Genomic DNA, 19540 nt, shown 5'->3' with positions numbered 1-19540 from the left:
CTTAACTTTGGAGTTATTTGAGTTTGGGCTTCCGAAAAGGAAGGTGCACCTTGGTGATATCGATAGTACCATCTAATATTTTAAGTCGTACTTAACTAGAATCTCAGAACTGGGGTATTACAGATTCAAACTGTGTAGAACTGGTTGATGCAGTGGAATTGTTGTGGTCTCATTTGATGGTGTATGACTAGTTGATGTTGATTATTAGGTGCCATGAATAGGTGTGGAAAAGATGTGGAGTTTGTTTTGCTCGGCTTTGAGATTTTGGTGTTAGTGTTTGCTTATTACTATGGTGTTGAAGGGGGTTTTGTACTCTTGACACGCTGCTGGATTTTATTCTTGGAGAGTGGTGGTGTAAAGAATGAGAAAATAGTTGTGTTGGTTGAGCTCGGAGCATGCTATTTTTTTTCATGGAGTTCATTTCATTTCATTCTGTGGAAGCTGTGGGTTGGTGTTGGAGGTGGGGAGGAGCACCTTTTTAATTCAACCTTTTTAATTTGATACAAGATTTTGTTAAATATTTTTTCCATTATATATTGAAATATGTTGATAGAATATAATTTGATTGTGACATAGAATATAATTTGATGATTCTATTGAAGGTTGTTATTGAAGGTTGGAGCAAATGACTTTTTTTATTTGGAGCACATGCCTTTTGTCATTTGAAGCATATGCCTTTTGATTTTTTTTTTTTATGGAGAAAACTTGTTATTGAACGTTGTACATATTTTGGAGATTGAAGAAAGTATTGTGTTAGTGTTATAGGGTGTAGTTAAATGTTATGAATATTTTGAAATGAAATACAAATTTTATGTATTGATTTGGTAATTATATTCAATTTATATTTATGTGTTATGAAAATAAATTAGGTTTGTGAAATGAAATATGAATATTGTCAATTGATTTAATTTGAGTATTTGGTTTTGAATTCTACAGGTACAATAGAAAATAAGATTTTTTTTTATAAAATTGGTAATTCAATAATAGCAACGGTTTTAATTGTTCCTATAACTAGACCTCTAGAATCGGTTATAACTGCTTCTAAAGGCCAGTTTTCTGGATTAGAAAAATCTATAGAGATGGTCATGACCATCTCTAAAGGGTATTCATTTGCATCGGTTATTACCTATTTCTATAGGTATCCATCAGAATCGGTCATTAACCGTTTCTATAGATATGTATCAGGATCGATCATTAACCACTTCTATAGGTATCCATCAAGATCGGTCATTAACCGCTTCTATAGGTACCCATCAGAATAGACTCTTAGTCATGAACCAGCGGTCAGTTTTACCGGCTTTAGCGTCGCCAACATCCATAACAATTTTTAACCGGTGTAATATATATATAGCAACGGGTGAAAACCATTTCTATAGGTGTCTAAAAATCGCTTCTAAAAGTTTGTTTTTTATTTTTTGTAGTGGCAGCTCAAGTATAGGTAATTGCTCAAACTATGTGATTACTGGATAAACAAGATAAACTAACTTTTCCACTTCCTGTTAACTCACCTCTCATCATGATAAGCAATTTGCTCAACAAAAACATTTTTAGAAAGTGATAGATCATTTTCCTCACTACGAAATACTATGCTAATAAATCTGATATCTTAGAATAGTATGCTCGAATTGTTGAAATGTAGCTGGATTCTAATGTATTTTCAAAAGATGTGGATCTTGTAGCATTGCATGGGAACAAAAATTCCATTTCTTCGACACTTTTGCTCTAACTTTTTCTGTCTTATATTTCTAGAAATTCCTATTTAATTTTTAGTTTTATGTGAATATGATCGATTAGCTATATTGCAAGCCGTGTTCTAAAAAGCGTCATTAAACGCCGATTAAGCGCGCTAAAGCGCGAATCAAGGATGAAAAGTTTCGCTTTAGGCGAAAGCGGGGAAAAAGCGATCAAAGTATGTTTGACCGAATTAAGCATGATTAACCGCGCTTAATAGCGCTTAAGCGTGCTTTTTATTTATAATTTTAATTGATTTGTAACTTTTTAAAGAACATAAGGAAAATTTTTTGGAGAAAACGAAGAGACACAACGTCTCTAAACTCTCAAGAGAAAATCTATAATCTGTCATAAACCTCCTATCTGCTTGTCATCGAGAAAACCTAGAAAAAGCGATCGGAAAGTATTACAACCTGTCACCGACTTCAAATTTTGCAAATGAATCGACAGTGGGGTGGCGGCGACGGCGACAGGGGCGATGGCGAATAGGGGCGACGGCGAACAGAGGCGATGGTTTCTATCCGGTCTTGTCATCTTGTTTCCTATCCATTCTCTGCTTCTCTGCACGGTCAGTCTCCCCGACATTTTATTGAAATTTCGTAGATCAACCTCTCGCTCGAAAGCAGATTTCGATTCGATCGTTTCATAGAGAACTTGTTTTTGAAGGGGTCAAATATTGTTAATTGTCTTGTTATATTTTAATTTGATAGTTGTATAATAATTTATAAATTACTCATAACTTTTTTTTTTTTGTCTTATCTAGATACACACCAAGAAAAGGAATAGACTAGATGCTACAAGGATGAATAATCTAGTTTATGTCCGATTTAATGCAAGATTGATGAACAAGAAGAATGGCAAGGATAAATTAGAGACTTTACTTGCATGTGATGGTAGCAAGACACAATCTTGGATAGTAGGGTTGTGCTAATGAAGTATGCTAATATTATAGGGGAGCCCGATGAAAATGAGTTTGTATCGGATAATATACGGAAGATGAGATGAATGAAGATAAAGAAATTGAATTAGAATCAGACATTGAATTAGATAATATCTAATTTTTTATGTTCTTTTATTGTGAAAATCAAAAATTAATGGATATTATAAACTTTGTGACTTTTGCCTTTCTAAATATGAGAAATTTATATATGAACCTTAAATTTATCATTTATCATGTTTAAATATTATTTGATCTATTTATTTGTTTAAGATAATTAAATTTAATTTAAAAATAAAAAACATTTTTTTACGTTTAAATTATCCTAAGCACGCTTAAGCTTATAAAGCTTGAAACTTGGACTCCGCGTTTCGCGCGCTTTACGCTTTTTAAAACATTGATTGCAAGTGGCCTGAGCATTAGCGGTGGAGATTCTTTAATCGTTTTTAGGGTCAAATATTGTTCAACAGAGACTTTGTTTTTGGCTTGAATCAAAATAAATTAAGATTAAATCAATCCAAACATGCTTTTTCTTTACCAATTTAAAATTCTTAATTCTGTTCAGGTTAGTCTATAAAATCAGACTAGTCGAATGAGTGCGGCATTTAACTTGTTAAAGAGAGGCAAATAAAGGACATGCTCATAACAAGATGCAAGTACCATTGCACGACATCAGAGAAAAAGAACTAAAAAAGATATAAAATAGCGTTTATATTCTTGTTCAAAAGTCACCCTAGACTGCAACTGAGATACAAATTTGTTATTTTGCCTTAGACAATTAAGGCTAAAATTTCTTACGTGTATAAAGTTTCAAATTATGTTCCTATCACTTTTGCTCCAACTTTCCTGCCCTATATTTCTATAAATTCATATTTGATTTTTAGTTTTATATATGTGAATATTATTTTTTACTTTTGCCGCTTATTTGTCGAATAACATATCAGATTATATTGTAAATGGCCTGAGCATTAGCCGTGGTGATTCTTTATTCGACTTTTATGATCAAATATAGTTCGAAAGAGATTTTGCTATTGGCTTGATTCAAAATCAGTTATGATTAAATCAATCAAAACATGCTTTTTCTTTACCAATTTAAAGTTTTTATTTTTAAAATGCTCGCTCGATGGACTCCAGTAATGTGAAATTAGAGAAGAGTCGTGGCAATAAAACGTGGTGTTTAGGTGCAGCAAAACTCGCGCGAGTCAACTGCAATAATTAACAGCGCTCTCTCAATTATCGGTGGCCTACAAAAGCTCATGCACTTTTGACTCGGTGCTCACTTCTCCCTTGGCACGGCATGGCGCGCACGGTCCTCAGCTTTTTGACCATAGCGAAGTAACAAGTCACTTTCATTCTTGTCTTCCACACCTCTTCCACCAAAACCATAATAAGAAACATTTGTCCTTCAACCGCAAGTCATCGAAAGGACTTGGGCCCGTTCTCTCCAAGGAAACAAATGGATTATGAACTATCATCTCTATCAGATATGAGATATACTTTTATGTATAAATATATACATAGAAGAGAAACAGAAAGAAAGGGACTGAAAATTACAATCTTTATAAAAAATTATATGTGAGGAAAAAACAAAAGTGATTATAAACGTATGTTGTTGGTGTTTTATAATTCCCTTGGGTCGATAAATATGGAGGACCCCACCGTCACCTCGGTATCCCCTGCCGGAGCGGCACCATCTCCGCCACTTCAGTGGCCACCACTGCCGCTGCCCCCCGCGCACGGTTGTGCGCCTCTCTCCACACCGCTGCAGTCATCAACGAGGCGGTCGGTCCCTCGCCTCCGATCCCGTAGAGAAACCAGGCCCCGAACGGGCGGAAGAGGTCCGGCACCGAGGGGATCCGTAGCCACGGCATGGCCCTGTCCGCCATCCGCGTCGCCGCCGCCGCGGCTCGCCGCAGCCGCGACGCCCCGCGCACCTCGAGCTAAAACACGCCGCCGCAGTCCCAAACGCTGGCCAGGGCCCACGACTCCGGCTGCGCGGCCACGAAGGCCTCCGCGCCGAGCCACCGCTCCGCCGCGGCGCAGCCGGAGGGCATGGCCACGAGCGTGGCGAGGGAGAGGGGGTTCGCGAGGACGACGTCGATGTCGCGCGGAAAGAACTCAGTGGCCGCGAACCTGTTGGATATTGGGGCCTTAAATGGACAAAAACGATTTAGAGGAAGGAAGCCATCAATTGTTGAAAGTTGTAATTGACTTCAAAATTGAAATCTACGATTCGCGTAGATAGATTTAGACTATTAATTTGCTCAAAACCGATTAAGGGTGAATGAGAAATTAATGTTTAAAGTCAGCCCAAAATAACATTTATTATCCATTAATAAAGTACATGGGAGAATAGTCCCACATCGGAAATTTTCAATGTGTATTCTCTACTTATTAATAAAGATGTGTTAATGGAGTTAACACAAAAAATAAAAGGACAGGTGACCCCTTAGCCCAGGGCGAGCAGGTGCTCGCACCTGTGAGCCCGCCACCCGCCACGTACGCACGTGCGCGTGAGCAATGGGCGCTTTGTAGGCGCACTTTGCACTTCGCGAGGAGCATTGAGGAGCTTAAATTTATGCTCCAGGTGACATTACAGTGCCTACGTGGCACTCGGGTGACGTGTCAGGCTTGTACCTGACGTGGCAGTACCTATGTGGCATCCTCGTGGGCAAAGGGAGATGACTGGACGGTTGACTTAGGGAATGGATGGCTACCGTTTGATCAACGTTGATCAAATAGGTATGATGGATCGCTTGTGATGCGATCTAGAGCGTTAGATCGCAAAGAGTAACGATCTGACGGCCTGGGATGAGACTTGATCTGAAGCATCGAATCAATGGATCCAGATCCGATGGCCGATGACAATAGGCGGATCTGAGGGTCACAACTCCTCAGATCTGATGGATGAGATTGAAGTGGGCTTGGTGAAGGGTTACAACCCTTCAGAATAGATGATCTAGATCGATCCAGCCCAAGGAACACATCCACTCACCCAAAGGACACCAACCTCTTCTTACAGTATAAATAGAACCCTCCAGATGATGGAATACTCACTCAATCCTCTCTTCTCTTCCTCAAGCATTCATCTCATCTTGTGCATACAAGAGTCCAAGAAGTCTACTAAAAGGTTCGCTGGTCTCGGAAGTCGGAGTGCTACGATTCCGAGACGTTCGTCGTTGTATCTTGGGAACGAATTGCAACAATTCGTTAAGCACCGTAGCGGAGCAATATCGTTTACGGAGATAGTGTCGAACACTAGCCTCGACGATCAGTTTGCATACTCCAGAAGCTACCCGGGGATCAACAGTCGTAAACGATATTTCCTGCAAACTGATATGGCTTCCAACGACATTCCGACGGCCATTCCGCACGGAGAAAAGCCGGAGAAATTCACCGGAACCGACTTCAAAAGATGGCAGCAGAAGATGTTGTTTTATCTAACAACGCTAAACCTTGTACGGTTTTTGCACGAAGACACGCCAGCCGCTACGGAAGGTAGTAAGGCTGCTAGCGATGCGTGGTCTCATGGAGATTTTCTGTGCCGCAATTATATACTCAACGCCTTGGACAACACGTTATATAACGTATATTGTTCTCTGGAGACGGCAAAATCTTTGTGGGAATCCCTTGAGAAGAAATACAAGACCGAAAATGCTGGATTGAAGAAATTCATCGTCAGTCGGTTTCTGGATTTCAAGATGGTGGACTCAAAAAGCGTCTCATCTCAAGTCCAAGATATGCAATTAATACTGCATGATCTGGATGCCGAAGGAATGAAGCTGAACGAGACATTCGCAGTTGCTGCGGTAATTGAGAAGCTCCCTCCGTCATGGAAGGATTTCAAGAATTACCTATAGCACAAGCAAAAGGAAATAGAGCTGCAAGACCTGATCCTGAGGCTACGAATAGAGGAGGATAATCGAAAGTTATCCGACTCCAGAGGAACCAAGCGGACTATAGACGAAATGTCCAACCTGGTCGAGCCGAACGCCAAAAAGCCGAAGCAGTTCAAAAAGAAGGCTCAAGCAAAGAAGTTCAAAGGCTCCTGCTACAACTGTGGAAAGGCGGGACACCTATCCAAGGACTGCAGACGCCCAAAGAAGCCAACCAAGGGGCCAAAGGATGTTGCGAATCATGTCGCAACCTCTCTTGAGGACTTGGATCTCACTGCGGTTGTATTTGAAGCCAACTTGGTGGATACCAACCCGAAGCATTGATACTGGAGCAACTCGTCATATCTGTTCCGATAAAGCGATGTTCTCCAAGTATACTCCGATAAGTGGCAGGAAGCTCTATATGGGTAATTCCACGACGTCGCCAATTGTTGGACTCGGAAAGGTTGTTCTGAAGATGACGTCCGGAAAGGAGCTAACACTCATTGATGTACTCCATGTTCCCGACATCAGTAAGAACCTAGTTTCTGGAGCGGCATTGGTCAAGGCCGGATTTAGGCTAGTGTTCCAGTCAGACAACTTTGTACTTACGAAGAATGGTGTCTTCGTAGGAAAGGGGTACCTAGAAAAGGGTCTATTCAAAATGATTGTAATGCCTGTACTCCGAAATTTTGATGGTAATAAAATAAATGCTTCCAGCTATGTTGTTGAGTGTTTTAATTTATGGCATGATCGACTCGGACATGTGAATAATAATACTCTCAAACGTCTCGTCAAATTAAATTTATTACCAAACGTCAATATTGACGGAACACACAAATGTGAAGTGTGCGTGGAAGCAAAAATGACGAAACTACCTTTTCATTCGGTGGAAAGGTCAACGACTCCTCTAGAGTTAATACATAGTGATCTATGCGACTTGAAATTTGTGCAAGCTAGAGGAGGTAAAAAATATTTTATTACTTTTATCGAAGACTGCACAAAGTTCTGTTATGCCTTTCTTTTAAGAAGTAAAGGCGAAGCCCTAGAGGCGTTCAGAACCTATAAAACAGAAGTTGAAAACCAACTTGACAAATGAATTAAAATAATTCGAAGCGATAGAGGTGGAGAATATGGTGCACCGTTTGATGAATTTTGTACAGAATCTGGCATTATCCATCAAACAACGGCGCCTTACTCACCTCAATCAAACGGTGTTGCCGAACGTAAAAATCGGATACTAAAAGAAATGATGAATGCCTTGTTGATAAATTCAGGCTTACCTCAAAACTTGTGGGGGGAAGCAATATTATCAGCAAATCACATTCTCAACAGAATCCCTCATAAAAAAAATGATAAAACTCCATATGAACTATGGAAAGGCCGCGAGCCATCGTACAAATACCTGAAAATGTGGGGGTGCTTGGCAAAGGTCGAAGTACCTAAACCAAAGCAAGTAAAGATCGGACCTAAAACGTTCGATGCGATATTTATCGGATATGCCCATAATAATAGTGCATATCGTTTCCTAGTTCACAAATCAGACATTCCTGATATACATGTGGGAACAACCATAGAATCTCGGAATGCGATATTCTTTGAAAACGTATTCCCAAATAAAAAGGGAAACGTTGAAAGTGATAACAACGGAAGTTCAAACAAAAATGACGTTACCGAACTTAGCTGTTATAAAAGGACTATTGACGATCAAAGTGAAGAGCCACGTCGTAGCAAACGGGCTAGAGTTGAGAAATCGTTCGGGCCAGATTTCATGACTTTCATGTCAGAAATGGAACCAAAAATATTAAGTGAAGCTCTCTCTAGACTCGATGCTCCAATGTGGAAAGAAGCTGTCAATAGTGAAATTGAGTCTATCATGAATAATCATACTTGGGAATTAGTAGACCTTCCTTCTGGTAATAAACCATTAGGTTGTAAGTGGATACTAAAACGTAAGTATAAAGCTGATGGATCAATTGACAAGTATAAGGCCAGACTTGTAGCCAAGGGGTACAAGCAAGAGGAAGGCCTTAATTACTTCGATACATACTCACCGGTGACAAGGATTACGTCCATACGAGTGCTAATAGCCATTGCAGCACTGTATGACCTTGAAATACATCAAATGGATGTTAAGACTGCGTTCTTAAATGGTGAGTTGGAAGAAGAAATTTATATGGAGCAACCCGAAGGGTTCATGGCTCTGAAATGAAAAAAGGTGTGTCGACTTGTTAAGTCGTTGTACGGACTTAAGCAAGCGCCTAAACAATGGCACGAAAAATTTGACAAAGTAATGCTGTCAAACGAATTCAGAATAAATGAATGTGACAAATGCATTTATGTCAAAAACACACCTGAAGGCTATGTAATTGTCTGTCTATACGTAGACGACATGCTAATAATGGGCAGTAATCATGATGTAATCATGACTACAAAGAAAATGTTGACCAGAAATTTTGATATGAAAGATATGGGTCAAGCAGATGTTATATTGGGAATTAAAATTCTCAGGACATCAGAAGGGATAGTTTTAACACAATCCCATTATGTAGAATCTGTATTGAAAAAATTCAATGCGTACGATCTCTCTTGTGAAAACACCTATGGATCTAAGTCAACACTTAGCGAAAAACCATGGTGAGACCATATCGCAGTTGGAATATTCTCGGATAATAGGCAGTTTGATGTATCTCACAAACTGCACACGTCCGGATATTGCTTGTACGGTCAACAAACTGAGTCGTTTTACGAGTAATCCAAATGACACCCATTGGAAAGCATTGATGCGAGTTCTCAGATATTTGAAATATACTATGAACTATGGATTACATTATGGAAAATATCCCGCTGTGTTGGAAGGATATTGTGATGCTAATTGGATATCAGATACAAAAGACTCCAAATCCACTAGTGGATATATATTCACGATCGGTGGGGGAGCAGTATCTTGGAAATCCACTAAGCAGACTTGCATTGCTCGGTCAACTATGGAATCCGAGTTTATAGCACTAGACAAAGCAGCTGAGGAAGCTGAATGGCTGCGGAATTTCTTGGAAGATATTCCTAGCTGGGTGAAACCTGTGTCTGCCGTACTAATCCACTGTGATAGTCAATCAGCGATTGGAAGGGCACAAAGTAATATGTATAATGGGAAGTCACGACATATACGTCGTAGACATAATACCATTAGGCAGTTGATCTCGAATGGAGTGATTGCAATCGACTATGTTAAGTCCAAAGATAATTTGGCAGATCCTCTAACGAAGGGGTTGAGTCGAGATCAAGTATAATGCTCATCAAGAGGAATGGGATTAAAAATCTACAACTAAAACGACTGTAGCGGTAACCCAACCTTGTTGACTGGAGATCCCAAGATCTTGGTTCAATGGGACAACGAAGTTACAGAAGTTGTGGTCCAGCACATTAGATAGTTTATCTCTATCCCAATCCTAGGATGAATTTGTGCTGTCCTACCTCATGTAGTGAGGTTAAGCTTATGCTTTTAGTGACTTCTATACCTGATAAGGTGGAGTATGGTAGGAAACTCTTGATAGAAGTGTCACCTATGTGAGTGTGAAGACAGGTCGCTTCAATGAAACACTCATGAATCCAAGATGGTATCCATGGCCGAAACAGAATCAACCATGAGAACCTAAAGTAGGTGAGATAGATCTCTGTGTGGGTGTTATTGTCTACGTATACACCAACAGCTGAGCAGTTCAAGACATCACGTTCACTGCGCAGCCTAGTATACTCGATAGCATTTCACTACGGAAGGTTCAAAGCCACAAGCTACCTCTCCCGATGTAGTGACTTATCGATTGGACTCTTGTAAAATGTCAGCATGCATACACGCATTGCATTAATTTCCATTCATGTGGGGGATTATTGGATATTGGGGCCTTAAATGGACCAAAACGATTTAGAGGAAGGAAGCCATCAATTGTTGAAAGTTGTAATTGACTTTAAAATTGAAATCTACGATTCGCGTAGATAGATTTAGACTATTAATTTGCTCAAAACTGATTAAGGGTGAATGAGAAATTAATGTTTAAAGTCAGCCCAAAATAACATTTATTATCCATTAATAAAGTACATGGGAGAATAGTCCCACATCGGAAATTTTCGATGTGTATTCTCTACTTATTAATGAAGATGTGTTAATGGAGTTAACACAAAAAATAAAAGGACAGGTGACCCCTTAGCCCAGGGCGAGCAGGTGCTCGCACCTGTAAGCCCGCCACGTGCGCAATGGGCGCTTTGTAGGCGCACTTTGCACTTCGCGAGGAGCATTGAGGAGCTTAAATTTATGCTCCAGGTGACATTGCAGTGCCTACGTGGCACTCGGGTGACGTGTCAGGCTCGTACCTGACGTGGCAGTACCTATGCGGCATCCTCGTGGGCAAAGGGAGATGACTGGACGGTTATCGCTTGTGATGCGATCTAGAGCGTTAGATCGCAAAGAGTAACGATCTGACGGCCTGGGATGAGACTTGATCTGAAGCATCGAATCAATGGATCCAGATCCGATGGCCGATGACAATAGGTGGATCTGAGGGTCACAACTCCTCAGATCTGATGGATGAGATTGAAGTGGGCTTGGTGAAGGGTTACAACCCTTCAGAATAGATGATCTAGATCGATCCAGCCCAAGGAGCACATCCACTCACCCAAAGGACACTCAACCTCTTCTTACAGTATAAATAGAACCCTCCAGATGATGGAATACTCACTCAATCCTCTCTTCTCTTCCTCAAGCATTCATCTCATCTTGTGCATACAAGAGTCCAAGAAGTCTACTAAAAGGTTCGCTGGTCTCGGAAGTCGGAGTGCTACGATTCCGAGACGTTCGTCGTTGTATCTTGGGAACGAATTGCAACAATCCGTTAAGCACTGTAGCGGAGCAATATCGTTTACGGAGATAGTGTCGAACACTAGCCTCGACGATCAGTTTGCATACTCCAGAAGTTACCCGGGGATCCCTCGCCTCCGATCCCGTAGAGAAACCAGGCCCCGAACGGGCGGAAGAGGTCCGGCACCGAGGGGATCCGTAGCCACGGCATGGCCCTGTCCGCCATCCGCGTCGCCGCCGCCGCGGCTCGCCGCAGCCGCGACGCCCCGCGCACCTCGAGCTGAAACACGCCGCCGCAGTCCCAAACGCTGGCCAGGGCCCACGACTCCGGCTGCGCGGCCACGAAGGCCTCCACGCCGGGCCACCACTCCGCCGCGGCGCAGCCGGAGGGCACGGCCACGAGCGTGGCGAGGGAGAGGGGGTTCGCGAGGACGGTGTCGATGTCGCGCGGAAAGAACTCAGTGGCCGCGAACCGGCTTCGGTAGATGAGCTCCGCGTCCGAAGCCTGGATTCTGTGGACGGTGATTGAGAGCGGGACGGGGAGGAGGTGCGCGAAGACGGGGTGTACGAGGATGGACGACGTCCGAAACTTGGAATAGTCGCACCGGTCGGTGAAGAGACCCAGCGAGGCCTTGTTGCCCTTGGTGGTCGCCATGTACGCGTACTCCGCGCCCTTCTCCCAAAACCACTCCTCCATTTGCTCCACCAGCTTCAATGCGATTCCCATTGCCCCCAGGGCGTAGCGCAGACGGTGGGCGCATGGTATCTCTGGCGTAATGGCCAGGGGTCGATTCTCAGGAACTGACGACCTGGGGTTTACCCCGCCATGCGCCTATGGCCTGTGTACCTGCATGAACCTCCCTCCATATCCGTGGGGCCGGCACTAGGGGGGCCGCTAAGGTAGCGGATCTACCTTTTTTTCAATGCGATTCCCATTCTCCTATTCAATTTTCAAACGCATTCATTCATTCAAATCGAAGCAATCAGCCAAATCCCCAACCAATAAGAAAATTACCTGTGAGAAGGAAGGACTCGAAGGCCGAGGATGTAGCCGACCTTGGTGTATATGGGACGCGCCTCCGCCGGAGCATGACCTTTCTTCCACATGCCTCCCTGTCGAGCCATCTTCCGGCCGCAGCCGACCACCTTGACGCTGCCACGGACGACGCCCACGATTTCCTTCACTGGCCCACTCGTTTCCGCAACCTTAATCGCAATTCATTCAAAACCACCAATAATTACTCCATCACCATCATCGCATTGATAAAATAATAATAATAATAATAATTAAAACGCATTGGATTGCCAAAATTAAGCAGAAATACCAGCATTCTGTAGGCGGGGGAGTGGCGGAAGCGCGAGGCAGGGTCGCCGAGCAGGTCCATGTAGAGCGAGACCTGGCCGGTGGCGCCTCCGTCGCACAGCCGGTCAACGGCCTCCGTCGCCGACAGGTCCTTCTCCGGATCGTACACCCTCACCGCAATGCTCACCATCCCCTGCGATCCGCCGATCAAACGGAAACCAGTCCCCTGCTCTCCTCTCCGATGAATAGCTGAGCCATTAGAGATCGAGGCCTGGGCCCCAATTTTATTCATTAATCAAAATGTTCCAATTAATTCACTATCGATTCTACTTCCCTATCATAACTTACGTTTAATGACACCTTATAATTAATGACACCTTATAATTAATTCATTATCAATTCTGTTTCCTTACACTTATCTTTATTTCTTCATTAATTGTCTTCCATAATTTTATATGATTCTATTAACCTTAAATATATTGACATTATTATTATTATTATTATTATTATTATTATTATACCATTAGCAATACTATTCAATTCAATTATATGTCTTATAAAGCTCTTCCTAACCTATAATACTACCAAGAAAGTCATTCTCCTCCCTAGCTGATAATTTTTCTTCCTCGTTTTTTTTTTCTTCCTCAATAATAACTACATGAATTAGAGATTTTTTATCCTTTAGTAAAAATAAAAATTTTAAAATTAAAATTAATAAAGACTGATTTACTGGCTGAAAAAAATAATTTAGTAATTTTTTTAATAAAAAATAAAATTATTATCAAAATATAAGTTAGAAAATTAAATTTTATATATTTATTAAAATTTTATATTTAATTTTAATAATAAAAAAAAATTAAACTTATAACGCCAGATCCTAATGAAAAATGTTAGGAAAAATTTTAAAAATATATTAAAGGACTTTGTTTTTAAATTTTTTTACGGCATCCAGAAATCTTGAGACCGCCTTGGATCGAAGGAAGCGTGTATATATAGATGCGGATATAGCACAAGCTGATCGCACATCAACAGGCGCATCATTAAATAAATGAATTATCGCAGGCAGAGATAGATGATGGAGCTCGTGGTGAAGGTGGCGACGATGATGACATGCAAATTAAAAAGGTAAACAACAAAAAAGTTGGCTGTGACTGAGCAGACTTGACCATTAATATCCATTAAAAAAATGTGTTTTTCCCACCTCTGAACAGGGAATATTCATGAAATGAGAAAGAAATAACTTATAATTCTTGGAAAATCATTGCTTTTGAGAAAAATAGAGAGGAAGGAGTAAAAAAAGAAGAACTTTACTTTCTTCGTTGACAACCTTGTCTAGTTTTGGTGAGCTCAATAATAACACAAAGAGAGCAAGGTAAGATAAAACATGACTATTTTGTTGTGCCAATAAAATCCTAAAAAATATCAGAAGAGGAAGAAGATAGGGGGTTGATGGCTGCTTGATCTTGTTGTTAGAAGAGGGCAGCAACTGGTGTTATATTTCTTGTTTGCTGGAGAAGAGAAAGGAAAAGAAAAAAGCTCGTGTGCTCTAGAAGAAGAGAGGAAAAAATTGTAGGTTTACTAACATTGGAGAAGAGAAGCAGAAGAAGCAAATGAGGAAGAAGAGGAAGAAAAAAAAAATAAAAGAGAGGAATGGGTGAAAGGTTGACATATGGTACGTTGGGGGAGAGAAAAAAATGAAAGGTTTCATTAAAAATATCCTAATTCTTTTTAAATCGTTCGAACTCATTTAAACATTAAACTTGGTTAGATCATAATTCAACTTCAAATCAATTCCAATTAAAACTAACATAATTCTTATCTTCATATCTACCCGTTGAATTTAGTTCAAACTCGATTCAATTTTAATTTAGTTTCCTTACTTTGTGCCCTACGATTTATTTCATCTATTTATTATTATATATTTTATTTTTAAAATTCAATACTTAACATGTGAACTTTTTTTCAATTTGATTTCCTCGTAGAAGTGGTACTAATGGATAACTTAAATAATGAACTTTTTTTCAATTTGATTTTAGACATTGAATGGTGAATGACGATAAAGACTTCCATATATATATATATATCTTATTTTTTTTAATAAAATGTGAGAGGGGGCGGTCGCACCCCCTCTCCTTAAGGTGGCTACGCCCCTGCTTCTGAGTAGCGTCGGTCGATTTGGTTTGGTTTGTTCTTCTATGATTTTTTTTTTCGGTTTTAATTTAAAAATATTCGGTCCAAAATCAAATTATTTTTTTTTGTTACTGTTAGGTTCATTTTTTATAATACAATTTACTTTTTCGGTCCGTTATATACTATTTTAATATTTAATTCCGTATGATTGCAAATATTAATTTTAAAGATAGAAAAATAACATTAAATTAAAATTATGAATTTACATTTAAAATGAAAATCAAAATCTAAAAAAATTAATATTAAAATTTCATTACGAACTAATATTAATATGATATATCATTTAATTAATTTAATACAAAATATAGACCAAGTCCTCCACGGTAATAAAATATAAATTGTTATAATATTGTAATTTTAATAATTAAATAAGATACTTGTTACTACTAAATATAAAAAAATATTAAAGACTCAAATGTATGATTTATAATTTATAAAATACGAGTAAATTATTAAAAACCCAAATATATGTTCAATATTTCATAAAAAAAGTGAAAATGTTATTGGAAAAATTGACTGAAAAAAATCGAAAAGAAAGTTTTTTCGGTTTATTTGGATGGTTCAGTTTTTTCGATTTGGTCGGGTTTTTCGATTCGATCGATTTATGCCCACCCCTACCTTTGAGACTCTCCCCTCCCAGCCCCACCCAAGTTTTTTTTTTTTTTTTTTTGCCCTTATACCCTTTCCATGTTTTATTTTGTTTTTTTTTCCAGTTTTATTTTGTGTTTTTTGGTTAATCAGTTTTTTTTTATCAATTTTATTTTTTGTTTGAATTTTTTTTTTATTATGTGTTTGTATTTTTTTTTTATTTTTAGTGGTAGATTTTAGGAGGTATTATTTGTAAACAAAATTAAAAAGTATAAGAATATATGGATTAAAACAAAGGGAGTATGATATATGTCAAGGATTGGAAGAAGGGTAATTTAAAGGGAGGAGAGATTCTACATGTGCTAAGGGTTATAAGGAGGGCAACTTAAAGGGAGATGAGTGTTTTTGACATGTGTCAAGGGTTGGAGGGTGAATAATTTAAAAGGATGGGAGGTTTTGACATATATCAATGGTTGAAGAGGGTTAATTTAAAGGGAGTGGTATTTTGATAGGTGTCAAGAGTTAGAGGATGAGTAATTTAAAGAGAGTGAGAGGTTCTAACATGTGTTATATGTGAGTTGGAGGGAGATAATTTAAAAGGAGGTGAGTTCTAACTAAAAGTGGGCGTCGGTCGGTTTGGTTTGTATTTCTCTACCACGGTTCAGTTTTTTAATTTTAAATTTGAAAATATTTGGTCCGAAACAGAATCATTTTTTTATTACGATTCAGTTCATTTTTTATAATACAACCTGCTTTGTCGGTAGGTTATATATGATTTTAATACTTAATTGAACTATTCTTCATTTGATTAATGCAATTCAAAATATAGACTCAAGTCACTCAACGAAAATAAAATATCAATTATTTCAATATCAAAGAAGTAATTCCAATAATTAAATAAGATAACTTGTTACTACTAAATATAAAAATATATAAAAAAAAATAAAAGCTCAAATGTATGGAGTATAGTTCATAAAATAAGAGTAAATTATTAAAGACTCAAATATATATTTAATATTTTAGAAAGAGTGAAAATGTTATTGGGAAACTTATGAAAAAAATTGAAAAGAAAGTTTTTTTTGTCGGTTCGATTTTTTAGTTTGATCGGTTTTTCGATTCGGTCTGTTTATGCCCACCCCTCTATATGCGGCAATATGATGCGGTTATTTATGGAATGCGATTGATGGGATTTAGATGAGACGGTTAGATTCTCTAGGTTTCTTTGTCTTTAGGCCCCTGGAAATTTAATGGAGTAATTTACATCTCCCACTCCTCCTGAGTCCTGACACTGTCCGCCTGCCCTTTTCAGATTTTGTTCCATCTAAATGACTTTTATACTCCTAACTCCTTTATTTATAATTTTTATTTTATTTTTTTAATCCATTTTATTTATTATTTTTTATCAATTTTTTCATTTTTTATTTTATACTTGTATTTTTTTTTAAATTTTTATTTAGTTTTATCTTCTTTAATTAATTTTCTTTATTATTTTTCTATCAATTTTTTCATTTATATAATTTTTATGATAAATCAGAATCTCCTTATTTATTTAAATTACTTTTCTAATTCAACACTTAAATTATTCTCACACATGTTAGAAATTGACCTGTAGCTTGATGTTAATGTATCTTCAAAAGATGTGGATCTTGTAGCATTACATGGGAACAAAGATTCCATTTCTTGAACACTTTTCCTCTAACTTTTTCTGTCTTATATTTCTAGAAATTCCTATTTAATTTTTAGTTATATATATATATATATATATATATATATATATATATATATATATATATATATGCTCGATTAACTATATTGCAAGTGGCCTGAGCATTAGCGGTGGAGATTCTTTAATCGCTTTTAGGATCAAATATTGTTCAAAAGAGACTTTGTTTTTGGCTTGATTCAAAACAAATTAAGATTAAATCAATTCAAACATGCTTTTTCTTTGCCAATTTAAAGTTCTTAATTCTTGTCAGGTTAGTCTATAAAATCAAACTAGTCGAATGGGTGCGGCATTTAACTTGTTAAAGAGAGGCAAAGAAAGGACATGCTCATAACAAGATGCAAGTACCATTGCACGACATCAGAGAAAAAGAACTAAAAAAAATAAAATAGCGTTTATATTCTTGTTCAAAAGTCACCCTAGACTGCAACTGAGATACAAATTTGTTATTTTGCTTTATACAATTAAGACTAAATTTTCTTACGAGTATAAAGTTTCAAATTATGTTCCTATTGTTGGGTTCGTCGGGCCGCGAAAATTGTTTTTTCGTATCGCGGAAACCCCGAGTCACCCAAAGCCGTAGATCCGTGCAAAGATTCGTAAACAAAAATTTTCGAAAAACCTTTTCTTGTACGAGTTTGTAAAACCTTTAGATCTACACTAGATAAGGGTTATACCTTCGAAGCGTGCCTTTCGCTTATCCCGCTCGTCCAAGGAGTTGCCGGATCTCTAGACCGTCAAGCGCCGGTCCTCTAGAAGTATCCACACGGACACGTAGGTGGAGAAAACCTCACACAAAGGTGTGCTAGCACCTTGGTGAGATTCGGCCAAGCAAGGAGGAGAGGGAGAGGGAGAGCTTGAGAGGAAGAAGGAGGAAGAATCACCACACTTGAATGAAAAATGAATTCACACCCATTCACCAAGTGGCCGGCCACTTTCTCCACAAGAATAACTCCCCATTAAATGCAATTAATGTGGAGTTAATAAGAAAATGGCTTTGTAACTTCCATGAGGTGGCACACCATGATGATGTGGAACATCATCATTGGTCCACCTAATGCCAACTCACAAATGAGGTGGCAAAAGGTCAAGTCAAAATTGACCTTTGGTCTTCCTTCTCTAGTCAAGTCCAACTTGACCCAATCTCTACCATGGTTGATCTAATTCAACCATTTGATTCGAGCCAACTTAATATAATGAATCTAATTCATTAAATTAAATTGATTTAATAAGTCATAATCTAAATTAGACTCATTAAATACATGAATCAACTTGAGTCGAACTCAAGTTAGCCCAATTAGGATTACTCTTAATCCAATTTGATTCATCAAATGAATCTAATCCTCTTGGTTCATCATATGAACCTAATCTCCATCTAATTGTCCTAAGTGTGTGACCCTATAGGTTCTTGTAACGTTGGCAATGCCCTAAACCCATTTAGGAGCATAAGTAATGAGCGGTATCTAGCAACACATCATTACTAACCAAGTTACAAGAATGTCGAGATCCGACATCACCTTGTGACTACTAATTGTGACTCCTCACAATATGTGACATTGTCCTTCTATCCTAGACATCTAGATTGATCAATATGAGGCATAGACCGTGTCATCCTCTAATCAATCTAAATCTTGAACTCCAAGTAGACTCACTCGATCAAATGAGCTCAACATCTAATGTTGACTCATTTGGGCATGGCCATGCGCTTAGTGGTCTCACTCTATCAAGAATAGCGATGTCGCTCCCGTCATATGGGAGGGATAGATCCCATCTACATCACTCACATCCCTCTGCATAATTTGTTACATACCCAGTAATCGCCTTTATAGTCCACCCTATTACGGGTGACGTTTGACGAAACCAAAGTACATAACTCCTTATGTAGGGATCCATGGTGACTTCAGGTCAAAGGACTAATAGTCATACTAATAGCCACATGAGAAAGTATATGACACTCATATAACGATCCATGATACTTTCTCATGGCGGGTCATTCAGTATACATTCTCCAATGTATACCCATGTGTCAGCTTGATATCTCTATATCCATGACTTGTGAGATCAAGTCATCGAACTGACCTACATGCTAGTCTTATTGCATTAACATTGTCCCTGAATGTTAATACTCGACTAGGAATGATTTAGAGTAGTGTTCCCTATATCATCTCACTATCGATTCAACTAATCGTTTGATATAGGTATGAACCCTCTACTCAAGGACGCTATTATACTTAGTCTATTTGGCACTAATACAAATAAGTATAATAACCAAACAAATGCCTTTATTAATATACAAGAATATGATATACATGAGTCCATACAATCATCAAATGATTGGCTC

At 38.6% G+C, this 19540-nt stretch overlaps 1 protein-coding gene across 1 annotated transcript; it reads right to left on the bottom strand.

Moving 5' to 3' along the window:
• Positions 1-4329: 4329 nt before the first annotated feature.
• Positions 4330-12990, bottom strand: LOC122023229 (probable N-acetyltransferase HLS1-like). Its single transcript, XM_042581302.1, has 4 exons — positions 12721-12990; positions 12412-12601; positions 11670-12127; positions 4330-4602 (listed from the first exon to the last, which is right to left on the bottom strand). The coding sequence occupies exons 1-4, from the start codon at positions 12988-12990 to the stop codon at positions 4330-4332; spliced, it is 1191 nt and encodes a 396-aa protein (XP_042437236.1).
• Positions 12991-19540: the final 6550 nt, after the last annotated feature.

The sequence above is a fragment of the Zingiber officinale genome, chromosome 9B (assembly GCF_018446385.1).
Source record: "Zingiber officinale cultivar Zhangliang chromosome 9B, Zo_v1.1, whole genome shotgun sequence".
In the NCBI taxonomy this organism is placed as follows: Eukaryota; Viridiplantae; Streptophyta; class Magnoliopsida; order Zingiberales; family Zingiberaceae; genus Zingiber; species Zingiber officinale.
This window is presented reverse-complemented; position numbering and strand designations above follow the sequence as displayed.